Source organism: Brachycentrus maculatus, unplaced genomic scaffold (assembly GCF_059751285.1).
Source record: "Brachycentrus maculatus isolate JH-2025_06_01 unplaced genomic scaffold, ASM5975128v1 h1tg000179l, whole genome shotgun sequence".
In the NCBI taxonomy this organism is placed as follows: domain Eukaryota; kingdom Metazoa; phylum Arthropoda; class Insecta; order Trichoptera; family Brachycentridae; genus Brachycentrus; species Brachycentrus maculatus.
This window is the reverse complement of record NW_028280930.1, coordinates 420,089-446,257: the sequence shown is the minus strand read 5'-3', so window position 1 is coordinate 446,257 and position 26,169 is coordinate 420,089. Positions and strand designations below refer to the sequence as shown.

The window sequence follows — 26,169 nt, the reverse complement described above, 5'->3', positions numbered from 1 at the left end:
CACCTTAAGAAAACGCCCATTTGTTGAAGTTGATAGTGAAATGGCAAGTGAACCAGCCATAAACTGGGATAATTTAAAAAAGCTAAATAAACAAGTGTTAAATTCATACATCCCTGTTCCTCAGTCAACTCCTTCGAGCAGCAATGGATTACTTATTATTGGACCTATTCCTAAAGGTCTGCCATCTTTTTACACTCATGAACCATTTAAAAATCAACTACAATTACCACAAATATAATTTCACTCCAATGATTAAAATGCTTTGGATTATGTATTTATAATATGTATTTACAAATTGAAATAAAGAAAATAACTAAAAAAAATATAATATAAAATAATGATGTTTTATTAAAAAATTTCCTGTTTTTACTAACCCGGTTTTATATGTATTATTAACTTACTAACTTATTAGAATGGACAGATAATAAAATCATACTATGTACATAGTTTAAAAATATAAACATATTTCATGCTCCATTCAGAACATATAATTGGCAGAGATATCAGTTCTTCATTCTAACTTTCACAAAAATAGCATTCTTATCCACTTAAATATATAACTTGTATATGGGGTAATAAATTGCAAAGTATAATTACATTCTATTATAACTTTTCTTATTTCATAATAGAATAAGCAGTATTCTGCATAAGCTAACTGTGGGTTTGTATTATGATGTAATAATGTGACTAAGAACAGCTTTCTTTCTGAAATAAAGTATTTCTAAATGAAATACAGATTTTAATACAAACCTGGATTTTTTTCTGATATTTTTGTCATAATCCTAAATGAGGATTTTATTCATGTTTATTTATTTTACGATCACAATTTATATAACTTTTCCTTTTATCCTTTATATAAAAATTATCTTGTGTAATTTATTTACATGAGCCTACATTTATTCAGTTGTTACAATCTGAAGATTTCATTGGAAACGGTGGAAGGGGCTTTTTTATCTCCTCTGTGTTGTGAAGTAACATTGTTGCTAAGGTAGAAAGAAAAAAACTTTATTTACATTTATTCAGTTGTTAGATTCCGAAGATTTCATTGGAAATGGTGGAAGGGGCTTTTTTATCTCCTCTGTGTTGTGAAGTAACATTGTTGCTAAGGTAGAAAGAAAAAAAGCTTTATGGTTTTACAATGGTTTATTGAATATTTCATATTGTTAACAAAATAAGCCTGAAGGGAGTTATATGCAAATTTATTTAAAAAAAATAATCGACTGTATTGAGCATAATATATCTTACATTTTATAACATAATTAAATAATATGCATTTCAGTACATAAACATTGGATTTCATGCATTTAAGGTATTTAATTTATATAGTGAGAGGACAATGATAGTTTAGCAGTAAAGCGAAACTAACATTTTATTACTCGATACACAGACAAGCAATATGTAAGTAGTCAGTAAACTAACCAAACTTCTGATATACAAATAGTGTATCGACTGACTTAGTTATTTTAAATAATGTCTCAGTTATGGCATAAAGGAGGTATTTGAAAAAGCATATACATATTTAAAAGCGCTGACTACGGAAGAAAAAAACCATTACACAGAAAGTCATAATAATCAAAACAAATAAATTAATTCATAACAAAAAGTAACCTTTCACATAAAAAAATGTATGTATTTCTATTCCCAATAGTGGAAGAGTACATAAATAGACTAGAAGAGATCACCGCTTCTGGCAATCAATATCAAAATTAAAATGGAATTTTTAGCTCAAATACTCGGTGAACCAACAGATGATGATTTTTCATATACATACATTCGTTCAATAATAATAAATCAGATTATCGGTTTACTAATTTTACCACATTGCAAGACAATTTTACAAAAATTTTTCCAATACAATTTAAACAGAACTTTTTGATGTACGATACTGTTAGTGTACATTTTTTGAAACTTTAATATTCCACAGAGTAAGATAAAAGATCTAATGCTTTAAAAAAAAATCATTGAACATGTTGAAATGCTCAGTTAACTGTTACATATTTTCAGTTTCCTAAATATTATAGTTTCCTAAATATTGTAGGTACAATAAAAAAATTGGTACAATTAAACTGACGTTGGATGGAGCAGAGTCAACCTATTTTTTTTTCTTTTTCAATACAGAAAGAATAATACAAAAATAAAAACTTAATGTATAATTAAAACAACAAAAAAAAACAAGTTTTGAGTACATACAATTTTTAATGATGTTAATGACAATAATTGTTTCACCTTCTAAGAGTATTTACTTCCAATTTGATGATTTAAACATATTCTGAGAAGCCAAAAAAAAATTAACAATTATTTGATATTACATGGATTCAAAACCAGCGTTTTATTTTTAATTATACATATCAAGTTTTAATTAAACACCATCCCAATTGATCGATTCTACTTTAGATTTTAAATGGTCATGTGATTTGTTCACACAACTTGATGTAGAAGTAAATATGTACATGTAACATGTAAAAAATGAAAATCCCTGTTACCAATGGCCTCACATTAAATGTGTACTAGAAAATATGATCATTTATGGAAACTGACCAAAAGAGAGCACCTTTTCTTTATTGATCACTTACAGAGCTAGAGAAATTTGAAAAACAAAAAAAAAATATTTCTTAAATATGTTGTTGTTATTTAATTTATGGATAATAATTTTAATTTTTTACATGCTGCTCTTTGCATTCGTTTAGAGTAGTGCTACGTGTTTCGTCATAGCAGAATAAGTTACCCAAGAAGCCAAGTCAAATTAGATGTATATTCGAAGTTCTGGATGCTCCTTGGCTGACTTGCTTCGAACCAATTCTACTATGACCATTTATTTGTTCAGTTTAGATACTTATTATGGATCCTAAGACATAAGTCAAGCAATGTAAAAATTAGGTACAAAGATATGATATAGAAAATTAAAAAAAAAAATTAAATGAGGTTACCACTGCTCCATCAGTAATGACTGCAGAAAATTTATACTGTATTGGAAAATAATTTTATTTCAAAATAATTAATACATGAACATAGATAAAATCAAATTGGACAAACACAAAATATCCTACATTGAATTTTGTCTATTTTGAAAACATAAGATAAAAATTTTAAAATAAAAAAAGGAATTAGTAAAAAAGAAAGGCTTTTGTGATATTCCGTGTGGTTACCGGATATAATTCATTATATTTACACAAACTTGAATGATAGGCTATTCATATTTTTTAAACATTTCTCTCAAAATACTTTATTATTTTTTTGCAATACATATTCAAAATATTGTTTAAGAGCAGAGCTAAATATTCTAGTGAAAATGCGTACAGTTAGTTTAGAGATATTCCAAATACAATACTTTGCACCGCATGTCAGATTTTAAAACCCTTTTCAAACACCAGCAACAGTTTTGTCACCTTCCAATGTGGAAGAGACAACATTATATTCAGATGGTAATGACAGCCATGAAATCCTTAACAATTCTCTAATAACTTATCTGGATACCAGTCTTCATTGAATCTTACAGTACTCATTTACGAACACTCGTAGTATTCATTATTAACAGCTACTGATTATTCGTCCTAATTTAACCCATCCAATTTCAGTCTCAGTTTTAAATATTTGGTTTCATTTATATTCAATTCCCCGACTAATCTTTAATTTAGGTATTATATATTTCTACACAATTTCATAACCTATGGCAGTACTAAAATCAGATTTCAAAATAAAAATACAATTTGACTCCGATAACTTTATACAAAATATTGAAAATAAAACATGTTTAAATTTATTGTTCATTTTCAAATAAATTATGGCGACCTTAGAAAAATGACCATCAGTACTTTCCTTTAAAATAATTATAAATCGAATATGCATAATTTAGTGCGCAAATTTACATGTCGAATAAAGATCTGTATTTTGGAAACCAAACATTAAAGTATTTTATACATAACTGAAACACGGAAAATATATATTTTATCATCCAACTACGGCATATAATAACAGTAAGGTTTACAAAAGCTTCGACGACTCGTTTAATATATAATCAATTGACAGTAATATAAAAATGGCAGTAATCTAAATACAATACATTAGGTAAGCCATAACAATCATTTCCAATATTTACTCATTAAAAGGAAAACAAAGTGCGTGAAATAATAAATATATTGAATACACTGTAATTGGTAAAACATGGTAGTTTGAAGCGGTACAAATATGATGTGTCCATTCGGGAGAGCGTATTAAAGCTATCCATTTTGATATAATATAAAGTATGTATCTATCTATCTTAATCTCAACTCTATAAAAATGTATAAATAATAACTTAATAACATTGACTATCGGTTTAAAGTGAAATGCAAATAGATCCAGCTTTTGTCAGATATACGTGCGAGTAAAATAACATTAATTAAATTAGAATATCAGCAGCTACCAGCGCAAGCACCGACTTGTTCTACAGCGTGCACTCCTCTAGGCAGGACGTACACGCGTGGCACGCAGTACGCCACGGGGAGGCGGGTAGCGCACCTTTATTAGCAAACTTTTAATTAATACAAAAAATACAACGCAAATGTGCTGATTTACCGCCTGTAAGGAATGATTTACAATTTATTCGTTCGCTCGCTCGACCGACTTAAAGTATTTATATTAATCCGATACAATCACAAATTCCCTAATATATTTATTTGGTTTAAATGGGCCAACGCGAGTCGTAAAGCGTTTCTCGTATTAGAGTATAATAATTTCTTTTATGATCACAATTCTAGTTTTACATTACAAAAATTTCGACTCCATAAACTCCCAAACGACAAAAGCGCACTGCGCTTCTTCGCCTTTGCGTTAATCCAAATTCCTAAGCTTAAGTAATTATATTAGTTATGTATAATAATATGTATATATCACCTTAGAAGCGAAGGATAATAGTTTGGGAGAGGGTAGCGGAGATGGGGAGGGTCAGCAGGGGGAGCTAGCTGGCCGGCAGGGGGTGGTACGGGGAGGGGAAGGGGGGCACCCCGACTCCCGACCCCCCTCCCCCTCCGCTGCCAAGCAGAGAGCCAAACGAACTCCGCAGCGTGTCTTCTATTAGCTGGGCTATTTTCTCTCGGTCCGTCTGCAAACATTTCAAACATTTTACTGATAAAAAGACTTTATTTTAATGTCATCTTGATCTGCTCAGGTTTTCAACATTAAGGCGGGATACTCGATAGCCCATAACTTAATTTTCTTTACACCCAGGTAACATTTAACACAATTCTTTTCTTAAACATTTCTTTTACCATTTATGTATTTTTAAAAAAAATCTTCTAAATAGATATATATGGTTTTAAAAAGAAAAGAGTTATTGAAGGGAAAAGAGTTTTAAAAAAATTATGATTTTTTTTTCAATATACATATGTACAGTATCTACTCAATGAATTAGGGCCACCCATTATTTTTTTGAATACTCTGAAATCTTTTGGATTATTATATTTATTTTACATAAATACTTTAAGTTTTCTATTGACATCTAATATCATGTATATTACCTTCAATAATATGTAAAATATACCTGGATTATTTAAGCCTTTACAAAATTTCAAACCCTTTTTCTGAGAAAGGTCCCTAATTAGCACAGGTAGACAGATAGTTGAAAGTTCAAAAAATAGTCCTATCTCATTTATTAGTGAAGTTTCTTGAGTTCTGGTTGTTGTTTTGTTCAGAGAGGTTATGTAGTTATCGTGTCTTGTGAAAAAAACTTAATTTTTAATTTTAGTTCATAAAGTATAATTTTTTTTTGTAAACACAAGTGTTTTTTTTGAAAAGGACAAAATGGGAAAAAGTAAAGACATTTCTGAGGAAAAAAAGTCCAGTGTTATAGTGCTACTGAAATTAAGAATACTATCTAATAGAGAAATTTCAAAAAAAGAAAACGTTTCTCGTCAAACAGTGGACAGAATTTCAAAATCAATAAAAAATCAGTCACCCGCCACCAGCAATCGACGAAAGAACTGTCGTAGGATTAGAAAAACAACACCGAGGACTGATCGAAAAATCGTTCAAAGTGCCTTAGAAAACCGTAGTGCATCAGCAAAAACATTAAAAATAAAATTGGAAGAAGAGGGTATAAATATATCGGTATCAACACAGGCGACGTCTTTACGAAGTAAATCTGAAATGCAGGCGCCCTGTAAAAGTACCAAAATTGACACCACGAATGAAAGCGGATCGATTAAAATGGGCCAGGCTACATCGAAATTACTCGGTAGATGATTGGAAAAAGGTATTTATTTAAATTGAATTTTCAACATATCATTTTACTAAATAAACTTATATATTTGAATTAAACATAAATTTTCATTATTTTTCAGGTCATCTTTAGTGATGAGTGCCGGTTAGAAGCCGTGACAGAGAGCCGTCGATTCGTCAGGAGAACACCAATGGAACGTTACAATGAGGCATGTGTGGTAAAAGTTATCAAACACCCCCCTGCAACAATGATATGGTCATGTATTATTAACAATTTACCTGGGCCGTTGTTTTTCGTGGAAGGAACAATGAAACAAAATTCCTATAAGCAGGTCCTCGAACGAATTTCATTGCCCTTCTACCATACACTCGACCCAACAGAAGGTCCATACACCTTCATGCAGGATGGGGCACCTTGCCACCGGGCTAAATCAATAATAAAATTTTTGTCTACTAAAAATCTGCCTTTGCTCCCCTGGCCTGGAAATTCTCCGGACCTTGATCCTATAGAAAACGTATGGAGCATGTTAAAAAATAAGGTATACTCATTTCCAAATCCGACAGTAGACTGTCTAAAAAAAAATATTCAAAAAATTTGGTCAGAAGACGAAGAAATAAAAAACATGATAAAACAGTGCATTTTAAGTATGCCAAAAAGAATTGAGGCAGTTATTTCTGCCAAAGGTGGAAATACTAAATACTAACTATATTTATATGAAAATATATGCATAATTTAAGCGTAATAAAGTGTTCATGTGTAAATAAAATTCAATGTTGTTTTATTCAAGGTTTTCTCTGAGTTATTCCTGTTTGAATTGAGAAATTGCGCGAAATTCTGCGTGGCCCTAATTCATTGAGTAGATACTGTATATTCTAAAAAAATCAAATTACACTATATGTACAGTATCTACTCAATGAATTAGGGCCACGCAGAATTTCGCGCAATTTCTCAATTCAAACAGGAATAACTCAGAGAAAACCTTGAATAAAACAACATTGAATTTTATTTACACATGAACACTTTATTACGCTTAAATTATGCATATATTTTCATATAAATATAGTTGGTATTTAGTATTTCCACCTTTGGCAGAAATAACTGCCTCAATTCTTTTTGGCATACTTAAAATGCACTGTTTTATCATGTTTTTTATTTCTTCGTCTTCTGACCAAATTTTTTGAATATTTTTTTTTAGACAGTCTACTGTCGGATTTGGAAATGAGTATACCTTATTTTTTAACATGATCCATACGTTTTCTATAGGATTAAGGTCCGGAGAATTTCCAGGCCAGGGGAGCAAAGGCAGATTTTTGTTAGACAAAAATTTTATTATTGATTTAGCCCGGTGGCAAGGTGCCCCATCCTGCATGAAGGTGTATGGACCTTCTGTTGGGTCGAGTGTGGTAGAAGGGCAATAAAATTCGTTCGAGGACCTGCTTATAAGAATTTTGGTTCATTGTTCCTTCCACGAAAAACAACGGCCCAGGTAAATTGTTAATAATACATGACCAAATCATTGTTGCAGGGGGGTGTTTGATAACTTTTACCACACAGGCCTCATTGTAACGTTCCATTGGTGTTCTCCTGATGAATCGACGGCTCTCTGTCACGGCTTCTAACCGGCACTCATCACTAAAGATGACCTGAAAAATAATGAAAATTTAAGTTTAATTCAAATATATAAGTTTATTTACTAAAATGATATGTTGAAAATTCAGTTTAAATAAATACCTTTTTCCAATCATCTACCGAGTAATTTCGATGTAGCCTGGCCCATTTTAATCGATCTGCTTTCATTCGTGGTGTCAATTTTGGTACTTTTACAGGGCGCCTGCATTTCAGATTTACTTCGTAAAAACGTCGCCTCAGTGTTGATACCGATATATTTATACCCTCTTCTTCCAATTTTATTTTTAATGTTTTTGCTGATGCACTACGGTTTTCTAAGGCACTTTGAACGATTTTTCGATCAGTCCTCGGTGTTGTTTTTCTAATCCTACGACAGTTCTTTCGCCGATTGCTGGTGGCGGGTGACTGATTTTTTATTGATTTTGAAATTCTGTCCACTGTTTGACGAGAAACGTTTTCTTTTTTTGAAATTTCTCTATTAGATAGTATTCCTAATTTCAGTAGCACTATAACACTAGACTTTTTTTCCTCAGAAATGTCTTTACTTTTTCCCATTTCGTCCTTTTCAAAAAAAACACTTGTGTTTACAAAAAAAAAAATATACTCTATGAACTAAAATTATAAATTAAGTTTTTTTCACAAGACACGATACCTATATAACCTCTCTGAACAAAACAACAACCAGAACTCAAGAAACTTCACTAATAAATGAGATAGGACTATTTTTTGAACTTTCAACTATCTGTCTACCTGTGCTAATTAGGGACCTTTCTCAGAAAAAGGGTTTGAAATTTTGTAAAGGGTTAAATAATCCAGGTATATTTTACATATTATTGAAGGTAATATACATGATATTAGATGTCAATAGAAAACTTAAAGTATTTATGTAAAATAAATATAATAATCCAAAAGATTTCAGAGTATTCAAAAAAATAATGGGTGGCCCTAATTCATTGAGTAGATACTGTATATTCAAAAAAGTTGTGTGCAGAGACACGTCAGGGTTCTTGTGCAGCAGATCGCTTACCGAATTGTGTGTTTCCGAGTACCCCTTTAAAACACAGGTTCTTACATTTCAATGTTTGTTTTTGTTTTATGTAATAATGATTAGCTCTACCATATAACAAATAATGTATTTCATTCATGATTGAGTTAACATATATAACATATCTTTACATTTCATAATACTAACCTCATGGATAAAACCGAGATGTACAAGTTCTTGAGCTAGGAGTGCAGCGGAATCAGAATTGGATACAAGACAAGTCAGTTGTCTATTCATTTTGTCATCCATCCTCAGCAAAATAGTCATCTGTTACAAACAGAAAAAATAAATATATAGATACATATGGCTCACTCCTTTCAAGAACGTCATACATAGATCAAAAAACTTGATTTTTCAGGAGAACGTTTTTAAAGTTTAAAAATATAATACAATGTATAAAAAATAAATATCAAGCCACTTACTGAACTTTTTACTGTGCAACAAATAATTTTAGGTAAAACTTGAAGGTTTTTTCTCTATTTGAAAAATATTTAGTATTTTTAAAGAAATAGTTAAACAATACCCTTTCTCCAAAATACAAAAACAACACTTTCTGCCCTGTATGTAGCAGGTAAATGATAAGTTAAAAATATGCTTCTTTTGCTGGGGTATAGTACATTTTCTGGGCATTCTGAAAACATGCACAGCTGAAAATTTATGATTTTTGATTGATGACGTTCTTGAAAGGAGTGAGCGATATGTATATAACAAAAATATATTTATAGATTTGTAATGTGACAACAACCTATTTTCATAATAAAGTCAACATTTTTGACAAAACATGTGCTGAAAATGTTTTTTACTGATGATATTTTTCATGTTTTTATGCAATTAAAATATCATTCTCTTTCTAAAATAGAAATAACTCAAGAACCTTTTTGTTTGATCATGTTTTATGACTTCTGAACTGAGTTATCTGAACAATAGTATCGATCACCTAATTTAAACTTTTGGTAACGAAAAGAATTTCATGTTAAAAATAGGTCTCTTTCGCACTTCCGCACCTTATAGGACTGTGAGTTACAAAGGGTAAGTGTGAGTAAGGCCTCTTTATCCGAATCAGCAATTGATTTCGGGACAGCTATAGTGTTATTCATTCCCGCAGTTTCTTTATCCTCACCATAAGTTCGGGAGTCAGTCCGGGGTCCTTGGCGCGCACGTTGCACATCATGTTCACCACGCGGCGCGTCTCCACGTCCAGGGGCTCGGGGGTCACGGACTTGACGGACTCGGTGGCCTCGGGAGGGGAGGCGGCGCGTGCTGCCCCGCCGCCCCTACTGCCGCGCCCGTACGCCGTCAGCGGGTATATTCCATACCTAAACAAGACAATTTACCATTATATACAACGATAAACCAAAATATTAAAAATTTAATTACTGTCGTTATTGCATTTATTCTTTTTTCAGGTAGTTTGTATTATTATTGTAACATATTTATTTTATGAGTTCCGCCATAGAGGCAGCATGCATGGTTTGCCATATTACTCGAGTGCCACTACTATGGCAGCAAGAAAATAATGTCTTATTTTTTATTATTTTTTTTTTTTTTATTTTCAATATAATTAACAGGATCATATAAGTACAAATAAATATGTACTATTAATAAACGGAATTTGATTGAGTTGGCGGTATGCACATACCAAAAAACATTCAAGTGCAAACGGTTCATAACTTCATCTGCAAATACATACTAATTTGATGATCTGTTATTGTAAAACCAGTATTTTTATGAAAATCATGTTTGAGTAATCTTTTACACAAATGGTAGTGCATACCGCTAATCACCACCGCCACCAATATAACTTTTTAAACCCCTAAGTCTTTCTGAATCGAAAACTGCTAAAAATTATTACGTGGATATGTATTTCTTTGACACAAGTATTATATTATGTACATAGATATTTCCTCGACAAAAAAAGATTTCTTAGGTTTTTAATGACAGCAGTAGCAAAGATGAAAAAACCTTTTGTTCGATGTGTACTGAAGCCTGAAATTCCAAAAAAAACATAGTCCAGTACAAACAATGCAAATTGGAGATTGAATTTGATTCACAAATATGATAAAAAGTAATAAATATTGTGTTATATTTGAGACATAAAACCCCAATATTGTCTGGGGAATATTGTCTCAATTTCCTGTTTTAAGATTTTTTACTGTGCTTTTTTGTTCTTCAACAGAAAAATGAGTCACAATGTTAGGCAATGGGAAATTTAAATTGAAATAAAACATCTCTCCCCAGTTATAAAACTTATGATTATAAGATTGATGATTTAGTATGAGAAAAATATAATCAAAAGAGAAGACAGATTGCAAGATATTTATCCAAGGCAGTGGCGTGTCCAGCATTTCAATTTCAGGATACGCAGAAGGAAAAAGAGTGTATTTTTGTATATTCCTTACAACAATTCAGTGAATTTATTATGGTGGAGACTGACCGGAGTCATTTTGTCGTAACGTAACACGTTACGATGCGAGCATTCGTATAGTAGAGGAATGTGTATTTGATTACGCATTTTTATCGATTGTTGCGTGATATGATCAATAATCCTGAAATTATCCGGAACATTGGTCTATATGTTCCCGATAGTTACCTAAGACAGCGTCGGCATAGATTGTTTCACATTCCTATACACAGGACCAACCTGCCGATGGTTATGCCTGTAGGAATAGCTACCGCTATGTTATAACAATATCTCATTGGATATTGATCTGTTCCAAGTGTCTGAAGGAGTTTTCCGAAGAAGGATTCTTCTACACCTTTAGCAATAGTTCTTGCTTATATTTTATTTTAATGTATACGCTTTAATTTTATCTTTAGTTTGTAATGTATATGTCAATTGAAAATAAATTAATTGAAATTGAAATTAAAATAGTCAGTACAGCGAGCTTAGCTCGTTCCGAGTACTCTATTTGATGTTCGGATGCTCGCCGCAAATGTTACTTTACAAAGAAATGATCCGGTCAGTCCCCACCTTTAGATAATTAATGTGAAAATTCCAATGAATTTTATGCAAGCAAACTAGGGTAGGACCTGCTCATGTGCCTATATAGAACGCACGCCACCAGGTCAACAGTCAATAATGCGAAGGGATAATCTTACTTGACATCTTCCACAAACTTCTCCAACTTCTCCGCCTGCTGGAGCTGCGGGAGATCCTGCGCCGTGTACTCCTTGACCTCCCCCTCCATGCACGTGACGGCCAGAGGGCGGCCCTCTCCCCCCACCACCTCATCTGTTAAAATTTCAGATGTGTTGGCTGCAAATAAATACATCTTATTACTTGCGGCACAGCATATACTCAACAGATGCAGGCATCATACTTTGGCTTTTCAAATATTCCAATTCAATATGGAATGAAACCAAGATAGGGGACTTCTGAAATCCTACAATTATAACTTGTAAGTTAAAAGTTTTCTTTCTACTTTTTTTTTCTGTCAGCCCTTATTCACACCTAATGGTGCATTAGAAGTCCCATTAAATACATGCAGTGTTAACTTGATCATGAATTACAAAAGACAAGGTTTTCAGGCCTGCGTTTCTGATAGAGGTCCATAATAAAAATAAAAATAATAATTTTTAATAATAGATAAAGTTCCATTATTGTAAAATACAACCTCAAGGGTAACATATTAAATAAAAATTTGAATAAAAAAATTACCATTCTTTAAGGAACTCGTCGACCTTGGCGGTGGCTTGTTTTACACAAAGTTATATGACTATATATATACAACCCTGAGTGCCCTAGCTTTTGTTGCTCCACTCCTCTTCCTCGTAATTAATAGCACCTGCTATTCCTTCTCCATTTCCTTTTCTAAACAGCATGAAAATCCTTTACCGTAAGTTACTTCACTTATGCCATTTGTGTCCATTAAAATATATTCCAGTTCTAGATTAAAAAACCTGGAGCGTAGAATTCATCACCTTGTTTTTTTGTCAAGCTTAATCAAGTTATCATCGCGTCGTTCGGATATGGTGGCCTACAGACCATTATTGCGGGCGGATAAGGGTCAGAAAAATAATGTAAAATGAAAAATTATATTCATTTGGATCCACTGGAAATTACAGCTGGGAAACCATATACATACAGCAGCAAAATAAAGATAGATTTTTTAATTATTTTGCTAAATAATATTATATTATATGTTGATGCATTGCACACAGTCTGAATGAATGTATACATGAAGAATTTTATTTTAGAATTTTTACACATTAATAATGTTTTTAACTGCTTCCATAATTCACAAAATATCAGATCACATGTAACCAATATTTTTCCCCACAAAAAGATATAAAAAAGACATTGAAACTAAGGAAAAAATTGAGTTTATAAATAAAAGCAATCCTGAAATGCAAACTTTACAATTTGATATCTCAAATTAGAATGATAGAAACTTAACATGTTTCTTGCTTGTACGTCTGCTCGTATTTTTGATGTTTTGACAACAGTCATGAGTCATACGTAATGTAAATTAATTAGTTTATTCACCTGAAGTGTTGACTAGACAATGAGCCGCTAAGAGCTTCAATGAATGAACTTCAAACAACAGCGGGTGAAACAGTAGCTCCCGTGCAGTTGGCCTTTTCTGCGGATCCTTACTTAAACACCTGGAAGTAACCATTCAAAACATCATTAATTTTTATCTATAATTCATTTTAATTTTAGCACATTTTAGAAGAAGAGGTACATTTAGTGTATTTCTTGTGACGACCTCAAATTTTGTGTAAGTGGTTAGAAGATAGTGAAATGCGAAGAACACAAACCCTTTAGGTTTGTTGAGGTAATTGCGCATCTAAGCATCAGTGTATCACCATCAGCATCATGATTTGAGTTGAGGTGATAGTGATATGGTGCCGAAGCACCTAGATGTGTGAAACCGTTATCCATATTTAACTCACTATATGCTTAGTTAATCTAATCTCCATCAAATTGAAATCTGTGTGATGTAAAGGCTAATAGTGTCATTCAGATATTACACATTACAGAATCTATGATTCGATCCACCAATATATGGTCAAAACATCATCAAGAAATGCATAGAAAAATACTATCTGCAAGAATGTAAATTTTCACTTTTAACAATTTCGGATTTGGTTACCGCTAGGATTGAATCGTCGAGGAATTATTATCAAGATTTTTTGCTTTGCTACTGATTAAAAAAAACTACATTTCTTGTGCATTAATCGAACTAGAAGTAACATAATCTGATTCATTGATATAGATAAATTTCCACAATAATATAGGAAAATATATTTTTAAGCACAATTTTTATAACTTAAGGACACGCGTCAAAAGAATCTTACAAAATTAGGCACGTTCAATGAAGAGTAACAATCTCATTAAAACTGTATTTATAACCCATTCGAAAGCTTTTTGCTTCGGATGCGATTTGATACAGTTCAAAGAAAAATTTTTTAATATTTGTTTAGAGAATAAAACATTTACAGCATTAAAAAGTCTTACGATTATATTTTTTTAAGAGATGTATAAAATTTACCTAAAAATAAAGTCTTTCTGATGAGGATCTTCCAAGGACTCAACCGTTTTATTGATGTTTTCTTCCGTGACTAGCGATCCAGTGTCTCCGTTTCCTTGGATTTCTAGTGCGGCCATTTCCAGCGCGCACATGCCAAATGAGAATATATCCATTGCGGGAGCGACTAGCTGTGCTGCTGGAAAAACATGTTGAATTTGCATAAATATATTGTTTTATAATCATTATATGTACAAAACATAAAGGGTTAATATTTTCAGAGTGAACTTATTATGAATTGCAATGAAGTTAAAATAAAAAATATAATTAAAAAAAAAACTTATATACCATACAAATTTAATTGAAGATATAATTTATGATTTTAATAATATAATTAATACCATGTGAAAAGTTCATTGCATACGAATTAAAATTTTTAATTTCCATTCATTCATTTCATTCAAACCCTCATCCGCACCCGATGGTGCATAGGGCACTGCATCATATAAACACAGTGTTATCTTGATTGTTAAAACATGAAAGAAAGGTGATCAGCCCTCCGCTTCAGGTACCAGTCCAGGGTAATATAGAATAAACATAAGAGTGAAAAAATCACTTATATTTATTTAACCCCCCCCCCCCTTGGGAATTGAACCCGGGACCACCAGTATGGCAGCCGAGCATGCTGACCATTACACTACGGAGGCGGACAATAAATTCATAATGAAATTAAAACTTTTTTTGGTTGAAAGACAGTTCTCCATTGCATAAATTTTGTGAGGCACATCATACTCTGTATCTACTCAGTTGGATTTCAAAAGTGTCATAAATTTTAATTTATTAATTCATACTAACTTTGTTTGATATTGGAAACCATTTTAATAAATTTGTACCTCTGATTATTCACGTAACAAATGCAGCCATATTTACAATTTTAATCAGTCAGTAAATAGTATGTTCAAATCTCTACTATAACGGAATTATAATTTATTTAAATTTAAGGAAAGCCACTTAAACATCGATGTAAATTTAAGGTAAAAGTGAATCAATTTTTTATGAAGATTAGTCAGTAAGTTTTATAGGAGGAATGAATCCAAACAATAAATTATTTGGTACTCAAAATTATTAGAAGTAATAAATAAAAAGACATAAAAATAAACATTATAAAACATACTTCCATATTCTGGAGCAATAAAATGCATGTTCTTCATATTTTCTCTACAGGTTTTGACATGGTGATGAATAGCGTCGGGTGCGACTGAAAGAAAAAAATATATGTTGTTATTGTTTATATACATATACGAGTAGAACACAATGAAAATGTATCACAAATAGTTATATCCTTAATTGATAAGGCAGTCTCTTTATGGTAATATCTATCTATTTTTAATTTCAATTTTGCTTGGAAAATACCACTGTATCTAAAAAATTATTGTGACGCAAGTTTCGGTGCATTCCGCATCATTACCAAACACGGTTTTTGATAATGATGTGGAATGCTTTGAAACACATGTCACAATAGATTTTAAGAAAAAATGGTATTTACCAAGTAAAATTTTAATTAAAAATAGTTATGTCCTCCCACAGTAAATGAGATGATTTTACAGTTATTTATAATTACTGGTAGAATTGATAAAATGATATTTAAAATAAAATAATTAGTTTTCTAGTCATACTATAATTTATTCCATCATTGAAATAAGATCAGGCAAAAACGTAAGTCAATCGAAGTCTAAGTATAAGGAAGAATCCTAGGCGAAAATAAATTCGAAAAAATTCTCACCTAAAGTGGCAGTTAGGATACTCTATATACATATACAACTTCTATGAATCGAGGCAATATGGATGTTCAATAAAGGGCAAAATGATGAATGTTATACAGAATATAATATCATCACTTAAGCCAGCCTATATTTCCACCATTTAAAAAGTTGCTGCGTCTCTGTTGAAATATCTAATATATATCTTTTTATTTGGTTCTTAGGGGTTAAACTCAGTGTTCGAGTACAATCAAATAAATAAAAATATATTTTGTACTCGAGATATCATTCGCAATCAATGTAAGACATAAAATAAATAAAAATAATTAGACACTTGGTAACAGCTTAAGCAGACAATGTTGAGTTGATTGAGGATGATAATTATTAATCAATTCCGTCAGCTGTTGTTTAAACAATAATTTACACATGTCAATGAATGTAAATACAGATATGAATTATGGCGCTAGAAAACAATCAATTTTATTACCGGATCCAATTTTGACAAGACCATTGTGCTGAATAAATATTGTATCACATGTTAAATTCCCATGTATAATGGGGGGTGAACAGGAATGCAAGTAACTGGAACAAAAAGAAAAATATTTCAATTAAATTATGCAAAAAATTACAGTTAGAAACGTTCATTGAGCTCATATAAATAAAAAAGATAATTGTAGTTAGACATATCCCTCAAATCTATATACATACAAATGTAAATATGTATTTCTTTAATTGATATTAGTAATGTTAGTAAATAACCACTCACCGACTACTTCTGTCTACCGGTTTCGAGACGTACCCGTCTCTTCGTCAGGACATACACTACAATTTAACAATCATGCGAACAACACTACACCACACCCACTTAGTACTATTCACATACACTATCACTACACATGCAAAACATGCAGAGCGAGTTGTTAGTCCCACCATGCTTTTGGGAAACTTTTGGGAAGCATGGTGGGACTAACAACTCGCTCTGCATGTTTTGCATGTGTAGTGATAGTGTATGTGAATAGTACTAAGTGGGTGTGGTGTAGTGTTGTTCGCATGATTGTTAAATTGTAGTGTATGTCCTGACGAAGAGACGGGTACGTCTCGAAACCGGTAGACAGAAGTAGTCGGTGAGTGGTTATTTACTAACATTACTAATATCAATTAAAATGTTTGACCACAAAGTAAATGCTTTGAATATAAATAATGTATTTCTTTGTTTAAAATGTTAAATCTTGAAGTTATTAACCAATTGATATGAAATTTTAACCCACCTTTGCGTTTGAATACGCATGTGTTTTAGCTCAAATATGCAAACGTTTGTTTGTTCAAAATCTTAAATCTCCTAAAGTTATTCACGGACTGGATTTAAATATTGATAAAACATTACATTCAAATTTACAGGTGTTTTTATATGCCTGTGACGGGTAAAAACATGTTCTATTTTTCAGTATTTTACAGGTTCATCTGTTGAACAGCAATACTAAACATTGCTCATGGCAGACAGCATGCTCCTTGATATCTGCTATAAAATTGTATACCCAAAAGCAGAGGCGTGTATTCTTTATAGGCAGAAAGCAGTGCCTATCCTGGATTACTCGTGTTCCATATAGAAACATGACCAGTGTCTACTATGCCTAACTTATCTTACTACCCAACTCCACTGCCTACTCTGATTAAAAACTCTGTGATTGCCACTGCCCACAAGCATTGTCAAATTCAATAAAATGTGTGCTATTTATTTTATTTATTTTCCATTTAACCAGACTAAGCCACAGCAGCACGCGGCCGGGTACAGATAATAACCAACAAAAATAACATTTGTCTGGAATATTTTTCCATGTAAAGAGATATACGAGGAGTGTCAAAGTATCAATATAAAAATATGCATACATGAATGAATTTTTAACTATCTCATAGTATTGCAATCATTAATAGTATAAATATTGAGTTTAAAAAAATTGGGTTAGTAGCCCTTGAGTAGCTGTCGCCGAAACACAAGCAAGATGACTCATAGTCAAGGGTGAATGAATTGAGAAATAAATAATAAATTATTAGTCCAACTCTTTCTCTCCATAACTTGGTGAAATAAATTTCAAATTGATTTCACCAATCTGTTAGAGTCTTGAATTTTGCACCTTATGTAGCATAGTTTAATTTCACTTTTAATTTTTACTTGTAATTTTTATTTTTAATTTTTTTCATTTCTTTTATTTGTTATTACTCTTTTATTTACAACCAAATTTATATTCTTTATTTATATATATATTTAACCTGCACCCTTATTTGTTTCTGTAAGTTTGTTGATGAAAAAATAATTGATGGAAAACGTTCAAACAATTTGTATTGCACTGTATTTTATTTCTTGTAATATGTTTTTCTTTGTTTGTGAACCATAAATAAAATAAAATAAATAAAAAAGTTACATATCCCTGATAAGATGAGAAATACTTTAAGTGTGTCCAAATTTTTGTTTACAGCGTGTGTTTGTTCACATAGGAGATATTTATGTATTGATGCTACATATCAATATATGAATAGCTACGTATCTGTTGCGTATGTTTCCTGTTTTATGTGTTTACTGTTTTTTTTACTCATAACTTAGCACTTATTTTTACTTCATTGCTCTTCTCAACTTGTACATCTTATAACTGTTTATGGTTTTTTCTTTTTTTTTTATTATTATTTTTTACTTTAGCTCTAAATCAAGTCTGCCTATTAATCTTCTTAACTTTTGTTATATTTTATTCTTGCTGTTTACTTTTAACTCATTTAACATTTGTGAAATTTTGTAATTGGAATGTTACAATTACCTGTTTTATTTGTGTTAATTTATGTTAATGTTCTGATAAATTTCTAAATAAATAAATAATAATGGGCGGAGAATATTTTTGTATCCCTTTATATACATCTTCAATTAAACTAACATAATTTTTGTTTCAGTAATAATATAAATCATGCAAGTGTTTACCTTAAAGCTGATAATATTTGTGTACACCACCTTTTCCAAGCTGGAAGTGGTAATCTTTTTACATTACGTTTTGTTCTCTTTAAAAATTGTTTTAATGAACCACACGACATGTACTCTGTGATGAATATAACCTGAAACATAAATGAAAATCATGATTAAAAGGTGACAGAAAGTCGAAACGATTGATTTATAAGATAGATCAATGGAGGTTTGTATTTGTAGCGAATGCTAAATCAGGTGCAAGAATTTATGCGAGGCTTAGCCTTCGAGGGTGGAGGGTGAAATTTCATATATAAATTTTTCAGTTTTTTAGGATTTTTCAGGATGCATAAAAATTATTAATGGGAGTGGGGAGATTTTTCAGGAATTATTCTCGTCAAGGAAGGGATTTTTCAGGAACTTTAAAGACCTGTAAACATTCTAAAATAAACATCTATAAATCTAAAATATACATACAAATGAATGGTAAATATTTATTTAATAAAAAAAATTAATAAAAAAATCTCTTTTCTGGAGCGACGCTTTCGTAAGCATGTGGCCCTCTGCAACTGCACCAATAGTGAAGGATGCAGTATTTTATTAGTTACTTATTTTAGACATATAAAATACCTTATTAGATTAAAACCAATATTTTTAGCTTTTCCACTTTATTTTTATTTGACCAGTGACCGGGTTTCGTCGTTACCGACATCATCAGACTGGTGATCATCATGTCGGTAACGACGAAACCCGGTCGCTGGTCAAATAAAAATAAAGTGGAAAAGCTAAAAATATTGGTTTTAATCTAATAATATATTAAAAATGCAATTCCATCACGAAGTGTCAGTGGATAATATAAATCTATATAAAATACCTTTCAGTTAATTATTTTTAACTGTGATAACTTTTTTTTGTCTGCCACCGTAGTGTAATTGGTCAGAACGTTCAACTGCCGTACTGAAGGTCCCAGGTTCGATTCCCAGCCCCCCCCCCCTGGGATTCGATTCCCAGAGGGGGGTGAAATAAATATTAATGATTTTTCACTATAATATTTATTCAATATTACCCTGGACTGGTACCTGAAGCGGAAGGTTGATCACCTTTCCATCATGTGTTTACAATTAAGATTGTACACTGCATTTATACAACGCAGTGCCCTATGCACCATCAGGTGCTGATAAGGGATTGATGATGTTAAGTTTTTGATAATAATTCTGAAATAATAACTTAATAATTACCGTAGAACGGGGCTACTTGAACCATGATTGTAACCTTTAACAGGCATATCGTAACAATATGTTAGGGAAACAATGGATCATGTCGATACGTTCATTATTGTAGACCAAATATAGATCTAAATATTTTTTTGTACCGGGCTCAAGTAACACATCAAAGTTCAAGTAGCCCCGTTCTACTGTACCTAGAGGATAAGTTGAAATAAGACAAAACTTACCCGAGGTTTGTCGTTGTGTGTGTCCGTCCAGTAGCGGTGGAACTTGACTATGTTGGGGTGCTCGAGCTGCGTGAGGTTGTCGAAGACCTGCTGGATCTTGTCCTCCTGAGCCTTGAAGTTCTTCCTCTCGGAGAACTGGACCTCGTTCCACACCACCTCCACCCCCTCCTCCGTGTCCATGGCCAGGTGGGACCCATCGATGCCGGGCACGTCTCGCTGGTCCACCTGGAAGAAGAAAAAATATGAATATATTTAATATTCACAGATAACTAAAAATCGTTTTTTTAAAACCCTTATCCGCCCCCAATGGTGCATAGGGCACTGCATCATAGCGACGCGGTGTTATCTTGATCGTCAATCGCATGAAGGCAAGGTGATCAGTCCTGCGCTTCTTATACCAGACCAGGGTGATATTAAATATATATGAGAGTGACAATCATCCATATTTATTTTGACCCCCCTAGGAATCGCACCCTGAACCTACAGCACGGCAGCCTGACCACCGCTGACCAGCGCTGACCACCACACTATGGAGGTGGACAAAAATAGTGGAATTAAAATAGCTGTCCTTATATGTACGATATTTTTGTCACGATTAATCTGTCCGGATCTAACAGGGGGATTGAAAGCCCCCATACATGAATTTTAATTTGATAATTTTAGTTTTATAAGAGCTACTTACTCCATTTTTTTTGTAATCAAACTGTTAAATGTTTTTTTTTATAAAAAGTTCAATCATTCAGAACCGCGATATCTACGTACTTATATATCAGCACGTCTTTTTTTCGTCGGCATGTTATTTCTTTCACTCTAATAAATGTGATTTCACCATAAGGAGAGAGCAAAACAACTAGAGTACTCCGCTTTCATTTGATCTGATTTCCGGCTTGTCGCCTATCGGATGGCCGCATTCAGTCGGCGTTTGACGGCGCGTTGTAACGAACGTGGCATCTATGACTCGGCTGGCGGCAAGTTGGAACTTGCTGCGAGCTGCGTACTACGATTTCCATACAAATATGAACTGGGGTCATTTGATACCCCCCTTCGGATTACGTGTAATTTTTTGATGATCAGTACGGGAAAGGTTAATGTTGCGAGGAAGGTGCGTACACGTGCCATACTGCGGAATAAGTCGTGTAAACGTTACTTTTGATAAGTCCGCTTTCTGTGTCACCAACAATACTGATTGCGTGGTAAAGCACGTATGTCTGAAGGCAGCTAATCTCAAATGATTACAGACCGCGATCCGCCTAATGCACGATTAGTGATTGGCCAATGGCTCTAGTGCTGTATACAAGATGAACACTTTATGACATCGCTCGAAGGTTGCGATTTTTTAAGTACGTAATATTCCACATTGTCTCTGTCCATGACTCAAGATAGACCATGAAATTTGGCAAAACAACAAATTTTACCCAAAGCAAAACGTTATCTCATTATATTCTTAGAAATATATTCCAACCCAATTTACTCGGAAAATGTTAAAAATAAATATCTTTCGCAAACATGTAAACATTTTTAATTTTCATATTTATATTCATGGCACAAAAACAACGTTGCGTCGTAGGCCTCCAACAACAGGAATAAAAACAGTTTTTTTAATGTTACTATTCTTATATTTTGTCCACCTCCGTGGTGTAATGGTCAGCACGCTCGGCTACCGTTCTGGAGGTCCCGGGTTCGATTCCCAAGGGGGGTAAAATAAATATGAGTGATTTTTTCACTGTATTATTTATTCAATATTATTACCCTGGACTGGTACCTGAAGCGGAGGGCTGATCACCTTTCCTTCATGTGTAAACGATCAAGATAACACTGCGTTTATATGACGCAGTGCCCTATGCATCATTGGGGTGCGGATAAGGGTTTTTATTATTATTGTTATTATTCTTATATTTACGGACTTTTTAAAATGTTTTAATTATATTTTTAACCTTGAACAGGCATCTGAAACACTATACTTCATTGTCTTCGTATAATTTTAACACTACATCAAATTAACACTACATCAATCCAAAGCGGTGTCAATTTATGTGGAGGGACAACTTGTCAAGTGAACTTTTACTACTAATTAACTCACTATTTACGATAACAACATGACATTGGACGGAAGGCGATTAGTTAAAACTTGTATACTTATTATAAAAATAAAAATAAAGATAATCATTTACAAAACTAATTTACAAATTTTAGTCGAAATAAAAAGTGTTTTTTAAAGGCGGTCGGCGTGAACCGATCCACGTCAGATATGGCGCTCAACTGTAAAGTTTACACATTTATCTTGAGTGGAAAACACGCTGCAGAAATATTATTTGACAAAAATAACCAGAAAATTTAACGTAAAACTGTAAAAATATATATACGAGCTTATTCTAAGCTCTTAAAGAACGTAAAACTGTAAAAATATATATACGAGCTTATTCTAAGCTCTTAAAGAGACTTTAAGAGGGGATATCGCCACAAAAATGATTTATAAAAGGGGAGACCGCAACGTGTTTTTTTGTTATAACTTTTTTTTTCATTTGAAGATTCAGGTTTTTTTGCCTTAGTAAAAGTGAATTGTTCATTAATTATGTCAAATTCAAGCTAACTCAACAAAGCGTATTCATAATATCATTCTAAGTAGGTACTAAGTTTCCAAAAATCGCCTAATAACTACGGAATTCACAATATGGGCGTTTGTGCACTACACGGAATTACGCGGAATTTTACCGTCCGGCACGTCAGTTAGCGTTTTAAAACGATGATTGGCTTGTGCTTTTGTCCATCTTTCTTCGGATCGGTGGGTGAACACGTTGCGCGTAAATTCGATCACGCTAAACGGTCGTAGTCGCTTTCATTTTTCAAAACCGGACTGCCGGACGGTAAAATTACGGGTAGTACACAAGTGCCCTATACGCGAGAGAGACTATACTAACAATTTTTCCTGACGCGCGCGACATACCACTTCGCATTTAATTAATTAGTCTGTCTCAGTTACCGACATATTGCAGACACTCGTATGGCGCAAATTGAGTTCATAGTAATATTTCTTCGATACCAAAAGACCGCAGGCCAGCAGGACATGAAATTTAACCAGTTACTAGTCCGACCGTGACTCGGCAAGGAGTTTGTATTGCTATATTATTTTGAGAAATAAAAAGACTTTGTTTTTTGAACCACTCACATTTTTATTAACAACCAACTAGTTTCGGCAACAACCTGTTGCCCTCTTCAGGGTTTAATTTATGACTGATATAAAAAAATATATTTCTCAAAATAATATATCAATATGATCCACAAAGTTAATGCTTTCAATATTCAAAACAGTGTATTGCATTTGACGAGCCCGAGCTCGCTCGGGTAAATCATATTCCGATTCGTCAGTCCCGCTTTGCCCGAGTCGAATATTGACCCATTTGATTTTATTCAACAACCCGAGCGGTGTTCGGACAATCTTGTTTGGACTTGTTAGTGAAGATTTTTTGCACCGGCAAATTTTATCGCCAAAATTCGTCAGTTAAGTGGTTAATATTTGAAAACTGCGAGGATTCCACAGAAACGGGAAAAAACAAAATCTGCCTAGTCAATCGTCGGTAAAGAACGAAAATAACATCGATCATAATTCGGAATTTGATTGGGAAGTTTTTAACAATAAATAACTTTACTTTGCTGAACCTTTATCATCTCTCTCTATTATAGAATTTTTTGTGCGCATAATAATAATCAAAACTTTGTTTTTGTAAAACATTGTGTTTATAAATAAATTTACAAGAAGTCATCACATACAAAACTTAATATAAACTGATTTATGGCCATCGTCATACATACCTACATGATTTTGAATATATGTACCACACAACTAAGTGGTATTTAATTCAATTCAAAACGTCACTAACAGATACACATCAATTTATCATTTTAAAATATTGAAATAAAGAATGGCTAAGGCTAACAACTGTATCGGTTATGGTACTTCAACGTTTCAACGTAAACAATAAAAACAATTTAAAACTAAGAACAAACATTACGAGTGGAGGCTTAAAATAAAGAAATAAAAGAATAAACTTAGTTCATAGAAAAATATCATGCAATTCTTGAGATAATTTATCAGCGCTCAATTATTTTTGTTCATTAGAAAAGATTTTGTTTTATTATTATCATTATTACATATGACGGTAATTCAAAATAAATTAAAGCCTTACAAAATAACATCTAAGAAACGTCAAAGCCATTTAAAAAAATACCTAAAAATAATAATCATGTTGCTGTGATTGAAAAAAATAAGAAAAAAAGTCATGAATCAATGATTACAGTCAAAGATACATCTACCATCGGTAGGCGGCTCAGGGCTACGAAAACAGTATGAAATCGAAATATTTGTCCATAACAACGCAAATATGCCTTTTTTAAAGTTATTTAATTGTGTTTTACTTTCCAAATAAATGGCAAACTTCGCCAACATTTTTCTATTAATGTTTTCAGATAATAGTCGGTAGAGTTGATATTTATGCATTTGTACTTATATTACACGGGTCCACGAGTTTTATTTTCTAAGCGGACTACTCGCGGAATAAAAAATGCAATAAACCTAACAATAACTCAAAGTCGCATTTGGGGCGATGAGTGACGCGAACCTTCTTCCTGTGATAGTAGAGCAAGGTCAGCGTAGAAGAATAGCACAAGTTGGCGTGAGAGAAAAAAAAACATGCTCGGAGAAAAATATCATTCGAGATGGAAATGTTTCTTAGAACAAAAATGACACGAAATTCAAACACCGAAGCGAAGAGGACAGGCGATCAAAATACAATTTAATACAAAGAAGCGTAATATAAATTACATATCCTTGATCTCCTAACCCAAATCAACAAACTTCTTTTGGTAAAAAGGCGCGTTTGGGCATCGAATGCCCGAGTTTTATCGAAAGTTTATTAACGCATATAAATTTGTAAACCATTAAAAAAGTTTATTTGTACTTACCCAATAAGTTTTAGTATTTGTAAAATAATACTTATCTAGCAAAATTAAATAGGTCAAAATGAAAGCTCGAATATTCGTTGTGCCATAGGCTGGTAAGATTAAATAATAATGACAACAGCGTGATATTACGCATTTGTTATTTTGTCCTACATGTACATACGTAAACGCCGTAAATGAATACAATAACATGAAGTATACTTCTTATTAACCAACATCGCAACTTGACTTTATAACATGTCATAATATAATAAATGAAAGAAAACTTCATCATTTTCGATTGATCGCTTGTTCACTTCGAACGCGATGATTGTATCATTGGTAACAGTTAACAAGCACGGTAGCAAATAACAACTATTAGTCGGAACATTAGCATAACGTAAAATATTTAGAATGGGCGAATTGAGACGCCAGGCAATTAGTACTAAATACCAGAGTGGATTATTTACCATTTTTCGTTTTGCATGCAAATAATATAACGTTGATTTTAGGTTCCTTTCATAAGAAAAGTAACGAGTAAGTACACACTGGTATTAATACTTTATCACCCCATCTATCACCTTTAAGTATCGCTGATAATTTGTTAATTTATTTCTTTACCTGATTAAATCTGATAAATGTGTCGATAAAATATCAATTAAAACTATTTACTGATCTATTACATAAAATATAATATCAATATTATAGATTTTTATATGTTTTCTAGAAAACATTG

General features: G+C 32.5%; 1 protein-coding gene across 2 annotated transcripts in view; it reads right to left on the bottom strand.

Moving 5' to 3' along the window:
• Positions 1-1,124: 1,124 nt before the first annotated feature.
• The window catches only part of Madm (MLF1-adaptor molecule), a 66,643-nt gene continuing 41,598 nt past the window's right edge, over positions 1,125-26,169 (bottom strand). The window contains exons 2-11 of one of the 2 annotated variants that reach the window (XM_088262406.1): positions 20,499-20,723; positions 19,067-19,197; positions 16,589-16,683; positions 15,516-15,599; positions 14,366-14,540; positions 13,357-13,475; positions 11,970-12,126; positions 9,991-10,186; positions 9,018-9,137; positions 1,125-5,080 (exon numbers count right to left, since the gene is read on the bottom strand). In XM_088262406.1, coding sequence (XP_088118532.1) covers positions 4,937-5,080; positions 9,018-9,137; positions 9,991-10,186; positions 11,970-12,126; positions 13,357-13,475; positions 14,366-14,540; positions 15,516-15,599; positions 16,589-16,683; positions 19,067-19,197; positions 20,499-20,723 — 1,446 coding nt within the window. In that variant the 3' untranslated portion in view covers positions 1,125-4,936. The remainder of the gene's footprint in view (positions 5,081-9,017; positions 9,138-9,990; positions 10,187-11,969; positions 12,127-13,356; positions 13,476-14,365; positions 14,541-15,515; positions 15,600-16,588; positions 16,684-19,066; positions 19,198-20,498; positions 20,724-26,169) is intronic. The other variant, XM_088262407.1, reaches the window with a different exon arrangement.